Here is a 13,891-nt window from a genome sequence, read left to right as displayed (position 1 = left end):
CACTAAGATGTCACAAGAACGTTTCGTTCCAGAATTAAAAATACTAAACCTTACCTAACCGAAATCTAACTAAATCTTCAAAGAGCCTTCTTTTCTCAAATACAAATTAACACCCTACATCTTTTTCATACCCTTATGAACAAACATAAAAGAGATCCTCTTTGGTAAATACATATCTCCTTATCAGTCTATTAACATGTGATGCGACTAATTTCAATAAAATGTTATCGTCGAGATATGTGTATTTATTGGATGTACACCGTCGCAAACTTTATGAGCCATTACAAAATATTATTCCTATAAATCCATGAAATTTACAGAATAACTTTTTCCTTACCATGTACTCTGCTCTATATCACGAAGACACGCAGTATTAAAAATCACCATAAAAAATTCAATTTTAATAAATTTCACTCGAGGATAGTAAAATATATTGTACTACGATCCTCGGAAATATACTAAAACACGGTATCGCTTCTTTCTGTAATTTCCAATATTTTTTATGTTTTAACAAACGTATGGAATACACGTTGCGAAAAATATTGCAAAGGTTGGAAGAAAATTAACATGCAAAATGGTTCGACTCACCATGGATCCCGGGGGTCAGGCAGTGTTCTATGAACGGAAATCAGGTCGCTAACGTACTGATTGAACGCGTTGTTTAGCCACCCGTCGTCGACGAGTTTTTTAGTTTCGGCAGTCAAATTCGTTGGCAAAATTACGGGTCTTCCCATCTCTCCAGGCGCGCTCGGATCTTGTTCCCGGGGAGCAACAAGCACACCGCCGCCTGAAAAACGTAGAAAACACGGTAAAATAATAATTCAGCAAATAACTTTTTCCCGTTAGCGAGATGAGAACGAACTACAGGTTCAAAACAAAGGTTTGTAGTTTTAACATTTTTCTAAAAATTCCTACGACGTATTTCCTTCGGAAAATTTTTAGCTCCCACAAGCGTAGAAGAGGAAGTTTCGTCTTACAAATTTTGAAATTAATACTGATTTGTTCTGCGTGGCTTTCGTGTGAAATTGTAATACCAACTCTTGCAGATTCATGTTCTAAATGAGTCTAATAACTCTGCGAGTAGTAATAATTCCGAAACTTGTCTGTAGCTCATTAACAAGATAAATTAATTCGTCCATTTCAGACAGCGTTCTCGGCATGAAATTTCTACCTCGATGTGGGGAAAGTGTCGCTAGTCAATTAATGAGGGAAATTACTTAAACTTTCCTTGCACATTGAAATCCAAATTTTACACTAGAAAATCACATGTATCGCAACGTATCTGTTATTTAATACAATACGATGATATACAATTACTTGATTCATTAATATCTTCAAGGAGACGGTCGATGCCAATGAAAATAATCAAAGACAATCGATATACGAAAAACGCAACCAATAAAACCACGATACAATGAAACAACCCTTAACAACCTTAAATATATAAACAAATTTATTCCTCAGAAAAGAAAAAAAATGTGGTCGATACTTATCGCAGTACTAGCTTGGCTCGTTCGTGTCTCGTTCACCCATCGATTCCGAAACGAAATCATCGCCCAAGCGCAATTTCCAGTTCGCGCGAGCAGCGACACACGGCAAACGAAGGAAATACAAAAACGAGAGCAAAGGGGGTGGTCGATGCAGAAACGAGGGTAAGAAACGGAAGACGGTGTGAATTGAATTTTCAGAACGTATCTCGAGTCCGTGGCTGTCTCTTTCCCTAAGAGCTTTCCGGCACAAACTCGACTTTTATTTTTCTGCGTCATATTGGCAGCCAGGGCATCGGTAAAATGGCGGCAGTACGGGGCTCGAGAGTTCACCCAGTTTCTCCTCGCGCCGCCTTGCCCTCGTCCTGGAAATAATTTCATCCTGGCCGAGCGAGCCAGGCCCCGGTGTGCGCGATGCGGCAATAAAGAGCACGACAAATTGCTTTAGAGCGGCGTGCAGGCCGCTACGAACTTCGCCGCAGTGAAACTACCCTCGTGCATCAACCTCCCTCCCATCTTTTCCTTCGGCTCTCTTTCGAAATTCCGGTTGCAACCTTTTGTACGTCGGCCGTTCTTTGTTCCGACTGAATGCCGCCAAGGGACCCAGAAAAGATACAGCTCTTTTTATCCTCGAGTTATATTTGCGACGATAATTTCACGACGCAAGGAGGTAATACTAGCCAGATGGAGTTTGGTGCGGATGACGGTGGATGGAAGATTCGATAGAAGACAGGAGGTGTCTAGGAAGAAAATAAGTATGTTTAAATATGATTGTAAGAAGAAAGGCGGGGCAAAAAGGAGAGAAACTGTGAAGAGAAGGTTTGAGAAACGACAGGAACAGGAATTATGCTGTTATGCTTATGTTTGGACGCTACGCATTGCCAAAACTATACGAAGATGAAGAGAAGATTCGTAATAACAGAGGAATAAACGATATTAGACATTGAAAACGAAGAATTGACGAAGGAACTGTAGAATCGAGCGAAAGGGCGCGCGTTCGGTCAAGAATTACTAAAGGATATAGAACCGATAGATATTTACGCACTAGTGGTATGTGTATGACGTTATCTTATGACGAGTATGACGATACTTAAACAGTTTCGCGATGCGTGAAGAGATCTACAGAGAGATAGCGATTTAACTGGACCCTTCCGAGGTATGATTGGATTTCTACTGAGGTACGATCGGCATTCTCCGAGGTATGACTGAGATTCTCCGAGGTACGATTGAGATTCAGCCAAAAATGCGCTATTTCAGTATCCTTAATACCTTGTATCTTCCTTTCCATTGCGTATTGTAGTCTTGGAAGGCAACCGAGGTGTAGTGCTACCAGGGAATGTGCGTCGAGGTGATGGAACGCACACCCCTGTGGAATGTTCGAGAGAGAGCGAGTCGTGTCGCGAGAACACGTAGTTTGAGACACGTAGAAGAGAAGTTAAGAACACACGTTATTCCAACTCCATTAAATTGCTCGTGTTAAATCGGTCTGAGTGGGCAGCACTAATATTCGTAAGGTTAAAATTTCATTTCTGAAAAATAGCGATTGAGTCGATCGTGGCGTAAACCTGACCAGACGGAACCTTCCGTATATGGCGCTATAACACTCAACAGGAATCTGAAGGTTTGAAATTCCTCGCCAAACATTCCTCTCCTAAACAAAACCCCGACCTACGTTCCACTCCATTAAACTCTTTATTTTTCCCTGATCTCTTTTAATAATAATAATAATAAATCTCTTTTCCATCCCATCTTTGCATAAACAAGCGATTAATTACCTTGCTCCGGGCCGGCTTGAACCTTTGCCTTGGGCTGCGCGTTGAACGGCGTCTCTTTCCTGAGAGCCGCTGCTGCCGGTACGAAACCATTGGCCATTTGAGGCGCCGCAACGCCGGACGGTGCCAAGCCTTGTACAGCCGCGTTGGCACGGTCCTCCGTGTACAGGAGGAAGCACACGGTGACCCAGACCGCCGTGGCTAGAATGGCCACTTTCAACCACAGTGATCTCCTCCTGGGGAAACCCATGCTTGACTCTCAGCCTATGGACCTGGGCCTGTTTAGCTCTATCCACAGCTCTTCTTCACCTGCTATACCTTCGTTGTTCGAGCACGGTTCGATTAAAGATCGCTGTTCAGCCGGCTCGAGAGGTCGCGTTACCTCAGCAACATCCTCTCACTCTGTTCTATCTTGTTTTCTTTCAAGTTTTCTTGATTACGAAGAGAAGGGGTGGTTTCTTCCGATAGGTCGGTTTAATTGTTTGTTAACTCGGTGTAAGGTTTATAGGAAGGTTTAATTAAGACAAAATATGATGAAGAGTTTCGTCGATCACGCTCCATCGACATTTGATATGCCTTGAACGAGGCAGAATCATCGCTGAGCCTCCATCTTGCTTTGATATGCTTTGTTAGTTTGGTCGATGTTTGTGGTCGTTCGATAGAGACGATATGAGTTGATATGTATGTTCTCCGGTTGGATTCCTTCGGATATCACCGCATAGTTTCACCTGAAACATAAAACAACAATTAATTAGTGGAATATTGGGAAGATTTAGGTTCGATCTGAAATATAGTTTAAACGTGAATCTTTGTTGTAAATGGTTCCGGATTATTCAGACGAAATATTAATTCCACAATTATTATTCGGTGAAGCTTGTGCGAAATATCGATTTCTCTGCGTGCAGTGAAATAGAAACGTAATAGGTCTGACATCTTAAGGAGGAAACGAAGGCGGCGGTAATGGAATAGGAAACATGTTTGGCAAATAAAATAGTCTAGCAAAAAATAAAACACGATTCCGAGAAAGAACTGGGTATTTTGTTCAACTTCCCGTTTTCCTCTGTTATTTAGTAATCGATTCCCTCTACAATTATCGGCCTTTCGTTACCCTGCCTTCATTTAACGTGAGAAATCTTAACGAGACGTTCGATCACGCAATTGTTCGCGTTCTCTCGCTATGTGTAAAATAGAATAATGCAATGAATAATCTTGATTAAATCGGAGAAAGTGAAAGATACGTATCTCTTTGAAAATTAGATCGTTTAACAAATTTTTCTTTACTCACGATGCAATACGAATAAAATATCGTTCGGAAAGGAGATTGTATTGACAATTAAAAAATTATTTCCGCTGTTTCAATTAAATACCGCGAATGAGCAAATCTCATCGACCTGAACAACTATTTAAGTTTTTACATTTAATTGGAAGATAATTTACCGACAAGGTGAAATCCAATTTTAATGTGAATTTCAATGATTTCTCACTTCGTACTTTCTGCAAATTCGATAAGCGATTTAACAGTGACGCGTCGTTAAAATAGCAAGTTTCAAGGGATTGATAAAGTATTCTCGAAACAGGGTTACGCAGTGGAACACGATAAGAAGTACAAACTCGATTAATCAGTCGTCTCACGTTGAAACTTTTATTAATTCAGTTAAAATCTGGCTGATGGAGAAACTTGCTTCCTTACGAACTTTCGACCTTAATTAACGCAAAAATCAGCAATTTGTATTTTCGAGGCTCGCGAAGGGACGAGATAGGGTCGACGACAGATTAGAAAGACTTGATAGAACGTCTCGCATCGAAGAAGATTTACGACAACAAAACCGTGAACGCCACGAAATATTTACTAAAGACATATTTGCGGTGTAGTAAAGCAACGTGTGGGAGGAGATACACCCATAAATTAACTTACTCGAAGTAATTGAGTAATACATCACCCGGCCGGGATTTCATTAACCAAAGTAAATCATCCAAGGAAATTTCGTTTGCGGTGAAACTTTTGATTATACTATGGCAACAGGCGTTTGAGAGTATACCAATTCAGCTTAACGAATTTAATTAATCAACAACAAAGCTTGAAAACGCTCTTCAAACGATTCCCTCGCACGAGAAAATTACAACAGTGTTACGACATTCTTCTGCGTATTATTGGCGGAAAGCTATCAGAATATTTACTAACGTTTAGTATACATCCTTTTAACTTCTATCTACTTTATCATAAATGTATTATTTCGTTAACATAATTAAGATATTAAACAAGGTAAATTTTGATAGAATTTTTAACGAGTGGAATGAATTGATATCTTAATACTTGTGGCTGACGGAGTAAGTTAATTTTCCGACTGGATAGCTCAGAAATTAATTGTTCTCCGATTCGATTAATTATTCAGTACTAGATTACTTTTCTACTCCTAACTTTTAATTGATTTAATTATTTAATTTATTTTAATCTATATATTTACTTTTTACTCTACTTTAGTATTATTAAATAATTACCATCGTTTAAGTTTTCAATAGCTAACCACGTCGATTCAAGTTTCTGTTATGTAATTATTTTCCATTTTCTACATAAGCTAGCAACGGGGTTTCTAAATAGATCTTCGTTCCTAAATAGAAACAGAAATTCGTTCCCGAGTTCCATTTGGACTCATCCAATTGCATCCTAATACGATCGTTGATCGATCAGTGTTCCAAGTCATTCGATTCGATTTAATCATAAATAGACTTCTGACTTATTCCGTCGATCCATTAATATCGAATATTGGAGGCGATAGAAGACGATAATATGCTCGAAGGCTCGTCTAAACCTAAACGAAATCCAGCGGAAGGGCGTGTAAGCCCCAGGCGATTCCACCTTGGTGGAACGAAATTGTTTCATTCCGCGGCTCGTTACGCGGATAATACGCGACTAGTCGCGTCGGCAATGAGATTAAATTCCGCTTCATAGGGTGCCCGAGAGACGGGCAATTTTGTTGGCGTATTTCAATTAAACAAGCCCGGGTGATCACACGACTGAATTACGAATTTCTCGGCGACGACGCAACTCGCGTCCCACGAGCGGATGCGCGCGAATCCTGATGCACCTACGAATACAGTGTCGTGTTAACAAGGTTTTGCAAGTTTAATGCGTATCAGATGCGTGTCGCGGGCGCAATCGTGCGATAATTTTGCGATCAGGATCCAGGTCGTTCTTGAAGTATCTTGCAAGACCATCGGACGAGTTCCGAGAGGATTTCAAAGAAACGAAGAATGAAAGTTTCGTGGAAAACAATGTTTTGTGTATCAAAATATTATTTATCGATAAAGTATAACGAGATTTGTTTGTTACGATATATTGATTTTATAATTTTAGGATATCTATTTGGAATATTTATTTAAATATATAATATTTCTTCGATCACCGAAATATCGTGAAAATGATCGATCGTGAAAATGGACGGATATCATAATTAATCATAATAGTATATTCCTTTGTGCTGTGAAATGTGGTCGTTTTATTGAAATCCATGACATTTCCCCGAGGAATTTAATTAGTTTGAATGATCACGTACGAATGACGACAATTTGGCTTTCATTTTGACATGGCACGCGAATGTTTTGATCTTTCGTATAAACTTTAATACTCGCAGTAGTCCTTTTATCTTGCATTCCTTCTTCTCGTCGTTTTTTACACAAGCAAATGTACGTAATAGAAAAATTACGTAGTATCGACGAATTTCATCGTATTTCGTGTAAATGGAACACATTGTATTTCGCGTGTTGAACATAACAGCATGCGACGTTTAATTAGAACGGGACGATAGAAAAGCGTGCTCTGCCTTCAGCGGATCCCTCTAATCGATACGTGATTTAGCGTTCGCATGTGAAATATTAGAATAGCAGCCTGACCTACTTTAACCGTCTATGAGACATAGGAGAACATGGTTACAATGAGCTTACACGATTTCGCGTTATACGACAAGGAGGAATAGATCCTCTTTAATCGAGCATTATATCCGACCGATGGTTCCTCCATATTTCACGTCGATACTGTGTTTGTGAATTCTTACACGTAAATAATCTTAACATCAAAAATTAATACCAAAAATTTTGAAAAAAAGTTGCTTTGATAGTTCTGGTATTGAACCTTATTGGATTTGTTAATTGCTCGTTATTAAAATCAGGAAAACATCTTACTAGATCGTAACTTCTTCTATTGAAAAAGAAGAAAGGCAAGAATGGGTAGATTCTTCTAGTGGGAAGATTTATCAGCTTATTGAAATAACATCAACATATTAATTAATGGATCACAGAAACTAAGTATCCGTAAAGCAAACGAGAATCACGACTTGTTGCAAGTAAAAAATAGACGTTGGCAATGTTAATGAAATTCCCTTTCCTTGTACAAATTTTCCAATCGCGACGATATTCTTCTGTGTCGTAAATCGATTACATTCCAAAGAATCGTCGGCGAGATACTGGCCTGAAGAGCAATTTCGGCGCAGAGTAATCATTTCCTTTCTCTGTTTTCAAACTCTCTGCCGCGGTTACGCAGCCCTGCTGAGAGACAGGGAGACGCGTATCGCGACACGAATCAGAATTGTTCGCGATAAGCGGCCGTGTTTGCGGCTCGCCGGGAAAACTTTCGCGGTGCACGCAATCTCAGAAATTGTCTGAAGTCGTCGTAGTCGTCGACCGACTATATCGTATCGGGGGATCGAGCGCAGAATTCGAGATAGTTACACACGACGGGACGATGAAAGTGAGGTCTGAGAGGAGCGGTGAAAAGGAAAGATCCTCGAAGCGAAAAGCTTCGCAAGAAAGCTCGCTTCGAGCCGCGACTATATGCGTATGCACGTTCGATGCGGTTTCAAGGATTTGCGAAAAGGCAATGGGCGTCTTCTCGATGTATCTGGATGACCGGGTGAACGAAGACAGGTTGAATATGTTTCTGGAATTTCTAGGCGTGATTGTTGCTGCTTTACTGATAGAATATGTACAGCGAATTCCTTTGGAGATGGAAATACGACGAAGAGCAGGAAATTGGCAGAAGTTTTTTATAGAAAAGGATCTACCGCTATACAGCGCGCAATTGCATACAGTGGCTACAGAAAGTATTTGTACGCTATATTCGTTTATAGAAGGTGATACGTAACTGATAGTACAGTTGCGTACAGAGCGATCGTAGATGGGAAAATAAATGGAAAATTTCTGAGGAAATCGAGTTTGAAAATTTATCAAGTATGTTTAAACTTGGCTAAGTAAGTTGTACGTGTAAAAATAAATCTTGAATTTAGACGCGCGTGATACGTTTTCAAATTTATTTTGCTAAATAAAGCATCTTGCGAAAAGCATTTATTCTATATTTCTATATTTATTCTATATTTACTTACTTTTGCTCGTACGTTCTCCCCATATCCAGTACGTTCGAGAAGAATTAAAGATATTGCTACCACGTGTCTCAGTAGTAGATTGTTACATTTAGATTTCGAAGGTTCAGTAAAAGATGATTAAGTAGCAACGTTAACTATTTTCGAGTAAATGTATCATAATGGAACTTGTGCGTGATGCAAGGCAGGTAATTCCTGACGTATCAACGATGTTGGTTTACATCAGACTGTGGTATTACCATTAGATTTATAGTAGGCAATTTAGAACATCTCACGATATTAAGTTGTAATCTTCATTACACATATATTACTCTTACTCTATCTCAGAACAAAGTCTTTCCCAACTATGGTATATTCCTTTAACGGCGTCCAAAACACACGAGATGCATACACACAGTGGAAATTCACTTACTCCCTTTCTTTCACAAACACACATCAATATCCTCTTCTATCGCAAACCCAGAGACTTCACGAACTTCAGAAAACTCAGGAAACGCCACGTACCGAGGGACCATTATCCACGGCGTATTTCCAGCCAGTCAAAAGAAAACAATTTCTATCCAGTTACATCGATCGAGGATTTTCCTCGAACCGTCCACGTGGAAAAACCCTTCCTCTCTTTCTTTCTCAGACGCGTGAAGTGTCGTCGATGGTAACGGCCACTAAAAACCGAACGAACCACTTCGCCACGTACGTTTCTGGCAGTCGTTCGTTCCTTCTAACAGACACTTTTCCCTCCCTGGCAGACACGTGTGGCTACTCCAGACACAACGGTTCCCTCCATTTTACCGGAAAATGGGGGTGTCGCAGCCGTGGACGAAGGAACGAGGTGGCTTGCGACGAGAAATCGTTCCGTACGATTGTTGACAATATAATAATCCCACGGTTGGAGACCAATCGTTTGCACTTCGATCGGCTACCATTGTGTTCGCGGATATATACGTTGGATACTTGGCCGATTCTTCATAAATTGAGCTTTATCGATGGAATTTTGACCAAACGAACCGAATAAACGCGCTAGCGATGCTGAGGACCAAACGTTTATCGTCGTTCGATACAGTTTGTGGTCGATATTGGCTTAGTTTCAAGAAATATAGATCTTTTCGAAGTATACAGTTTGGAAAATCTTGGATGGGAATTCTTATCTTTTTTTTTAGAACCTTAGGTTTTTCTACAAGAAACTGAAACGTTTTCATGAGTTTATGCGATTTCGAGTCTAGGAGAGTTTGTAAGAATCTTAATCTATGGAATTTGAATTTTTGGAAGACAATTTTAAAAATTTCAGATTCCTGTGCATTTTTAACACTTTACATTTGAACACTCGACAATTTCAATAGATTTATAGCGCGATATTTAATCGGTTAAGCCTAAAATTAACGGCATGTGAATATTATTATCGCATTTTGTTATTAAGTTAATTGTAAACGGCACGATTATAATAATTTACGCGTATGTAACGGGGAATACATGGGAGTGATAGCAATTAATTATTTGTAATGGAGGTAACGTTGACTGGTCTGTTTTTGTGCTTGAAGTTAATCGCGTGTAAATTGAAATGTACGCGATTATGTGATAAAGTTACTCGTAGGTTAATTTTCAATCACATAACTATTCATTTATTTAATATCCTATAGCAACAGAATCGAAATTACCTATTTCAAACGACCGTGCTACGTATTATCGTACCGTATTAAATATCATATTTCATTTTCAGAGCGTTAGACTCTAATCAGCCTGTTATCCTACTCGCAAAACCTTATATCGAGACTTACAAAACTGCTCGATTTCAAAATCGTATTATCCATCGAAATAATATCGAATTATTTTCAACGTTTGAAAACTCGATGCTTCGAAAATTCAAAGTTCGAATTCTATTGCATTGTCATTCAATAAATGTCTGAGATTAAGCATTCGACGAAGAGTACAGTCGCCTAAAATCTTCGGTGAACCGAATGTGTGAAATTAGGTCGCTTCTCACCCTCGCAACAAAATAATCAGTTCTGCCAATCTCTATTTCCATAAGCCTGTATTTCACGACAATTGTCAGCATTTCTCTCCACCGTTTCGCATAGATCCGTGTACACACCTCCTGGCGAGCCGCAACTTTAGGAACTGCATCGAATCGATCCTGTTAACCGCGTTTCCTTGTAAACACCGACAACCGGTTCCTGGCTGGTGAACCAGTCACGCGAAGAAAAGGATTTTCACCGGTGAATTTCCAGAACGGTAAGCGTGAGATTACATTTTCGAAAGTTTGTATTCCCAGCTTTTTATTCTATTTCGCTCTTTTCTATTCCTTTTATTGCCGCAGTTCCTTCCATGTTTCGCTAGGTTACTTTGCACCGCCACACCCAGGATAACATCTCGGTCGCGTGTCCCTGTTTATTCGCCTTCCACTTTCAACAAGGGATTTTCAACCCTTGTTAAAGCCAGGCTGTAATGGACAGACACACTTGCCGCCTTCGAGAGCTTCCATTTCGAAACGCCACAATGTTCTCGATTCTAGCTGGTATCGGTATCGGAGCGAATGCCAGGAATCGAGATATTTTCGAATTTACAGGTAGTTTCGTTGCCGAGTAAGTCGGAGAGAGAAGTTCGATCTCGAAATTTGTTCGATGGTATGCCGTGTGCTACTCTTTCCAAGCCTCTGCGCTCTAAGAAGTTTTTGATACGTATGGCAAAGCTGCTATATATTCTTACAGAGAAACTTTCGCTTTGAAAGTTTTACTTCTTCAAAGGTAACGTCCTATTCCTTCCCATCTTTTATCGACAGAGACAAAACTGAATAATAATTTTCACACCAACGGTTATTACGACATGTAGAGATGCAAATTGCACTCGCAATGGAGTTGCACGCTTTCGGTTGTGATGCAAATTAACTGTGTCGTCGTACTGGCGTGAATGAAGTTATGGTTCGTGTTACGACACCAGCGTAAAAGGTTAAGTGGTCAGAAGAGAAATTGAAAATCTACCGTCAGAAATATAAAACGACCGTAAGTCAAATACGACGAGATAACAATAACCACAAAATATTCTTCCACGTTTTCCTTCTACATCAACCATTTCCCCTCTCTAAACGTACTTTTTCCGTGTCAGACAGCTATTTCTTAAAAAGAAGAAAAAAACTCCAGCAACGTTGCTGCAGAAGCGTATCCAGCTCCCGAAATGAAACGTTCGCAGTCCAATTGCGAGTTTCCCAAACTTGAAATCCTGTCGGTTGGAAACGCGAGACATTCTCGCAACAACGGAACGCGGGGCAATCGAACGGAGCGGTCCGAGTCGCTAAGAAAATAAGTCGATGCTGGCTTCGGCAGGCTGAGCACGGGAAGAGAAAGAAAGGGCAAAGAAAGTCGTGGGAAAAGACAAGCGTAGGAAAGAAAAAACAAAGCGAAACGAAAGATTTCGAATCTGCATGAAACTCGGTGTAAGGCAGATTGGAAAAACAATCGGGAACGTTCGAGAGGGAAGCGCTAAAACGCGCGTGCAACAGCTCCGACAGTAGTCGAGACAGAGGATGAAAGTAAATCGAGACTTTTCTTTTACTCCGGATAGGAAGAGAGAGAGAGAGAGAGACGAGTGACTCGTCTCTTTATTCGTAGCTCGTGCCTTAAGCCTCCTCTTTGTACCCTGTGTTTCTCTTCTGTTTCCGTTTCTGCTCCCTAATTTGAGGAAAGTTCGCGAAACGAGGGTCAATATTGTTCTTTTTACACGCGTGCTAAAAGTTTCCTTCCTCCCTTTCGCTTCCTGGTTCCGGGGCGAACAAGAGATGGCCACTTGTGTCCCTTCTTTCGAATAATGGAGTTAACGAGCGTGAATGTTTTCGCTGAGACTTCGCGACGCTTTTTATCGTCAATTTCCTTCTTTCCACGAGTATTTTATGTACGAGTAATTTTTGGTAACGCGGTGATTCTTTGTCCTTTTTTTTTTTTTGTAGGCTAGTTCTTCACACCGGACATGACTATTTCGAAAAAACACTTTTTTAAAGATTCGATGGCATAGGTAGATACAGAAATGAAAACGAACGATACAATTCCAACTTTGAGGGATATTGGTATATATGGCTATACGTGTCGCGTTCAGGTTTTTCGTTTTTTGTTTCAGAGGTCACGTACGTAATCCTTTCTTTTTTTTTTTTTTTTTTTGTTTCCTTCTCAAATGATTTTTTACGCCTGTTTCACGCCATTTCTAAATTTGTGTTAAATAAAGTAGGAATAAAAAAGAGCAGATTATCTTTAGTTTTAAAAGTTTCATTCGTCTAAACGATTATTAGGAGTACCTTTTAATAGCGAAGAATGGAATATATTTGAACTTCCAATATTTCCAAAATTCGTATTTTGAAGATAAAATTGATCGTGTTTAAAAATATGGTGGGACAAAACTTTTTCAAATAAAACACGAAAATAAAATGTGTTTTATTTACTTTACAGCTACGCAGGGTGACAAGCGTCAGACTTGTGCAAACAGCCGGGAATTCGTTGGAATATTTATTTAAATTCTGAGTAGTTCACGATCGAATGATTTTCGTGTTAAATATTTGCCACTCTACTATCGACACTAAACGTAATTGCTTGGTGTGTTATATTTATTCTGTTAAAAATACGAATGTTTTAGTACGTATTTGCATTCAGTGTCATTATTTTATCAGTCAATCCGTTTCTATTACGATCTAGTTGTTATGAATCCTCGATATATGAAATACATTTCCATAAATAAGGAATTTTTCATTCAATTTTCATTAAATTACCCGTATACTACCGATTAACGATTTTATTAAACGCGCGTTTATAACTTTGCAGATTGCAAAGAACGAGAACGATTGTTTCGCTGTTTCTTACCGCGTACTTTATGCAAACATGATCCATGATCCTACAGAGAAAGAGAGAAAAAGAGACGAAATAAAATAGGCAGCTGCGTAAAGCTTCGCTTCGAAAATGGAAACTTGATTAACGAAGAGTTATTGAATGCTATTGTTCCTATCGGAATGTTCTAGCGTGAAAACTATGGTCTCTTGAGCTTTCGGAAAAATAAAAAAAAATGGGATGAAACGAAATTGTAACAGCTACGCTTTTAAAACATTCATTTGAATCTCGTTGAATTCGAAGCTTTTTTTAACTTAAATTTAGGAAACTGACAGTATGACCACTGTTCGGACATATTTCCTAATTAAACGTTTTTGAAAGGATGAGAAATATTCAACATGGATACTATTTCGAAATTATGTCCGTGCTTTATCGTTTCAATTTCAGGGATATTTATAGTA

General features: G+C 39.4%; 1 protein-coding gene across 5 annotated transcripts in view; it reads right to left on the bottom strand.

Moving 5' to 3' along the window:
- The window catches only part of Pgant9 (polypeptide N-acetylgalactosaminyltransferase 9), a 293,677-nt gene that overhangs the window by 83,816 nt on the left and 195,970 nt on the right, over positions 1 to 13,891 (bottom strand). For all 5 annotated transcript variants that reach the window (XM_069124998.1, XM_069124997.1, XM_069124994.1 and 2 more), the window contains 2 exons: positions 3,263 to 3,987; positions 589 to 787 (listed from right to left, as the gene is read on the bottom strand). In XM_069124998.1, the coding sequence (XP_068981099.1) occupies positions 589 to 787; positions 3,263 to 3,509 (446 nt within the window). In that variant the 5' untranslated portion in view covers positions 3,510 to 3,987. The remainder of the gene's footprint in view (positions 1 to 588; positions 788 to 3,262; positions 3,988 to 13,891) is intronic.

This window comes from Bombus flavifrons, chromosome 12, assembly GCF_040668555.2.
Source record: "Bombus flavifrons isolate JBK064 chromosome 12, iyBomFlav1_principal, whole genome shotgun sequence".
Taxonomy (NCBI): domain Eukaryota; kingdom Metazoa; phylum Arthropoda; class Insecta; order Hymenoptera; family Apidae; genus Bombus; species Bombus flavifrons.
This window is presented reverse-complemented; position numbering and strand designations above follow the sequence as displayed.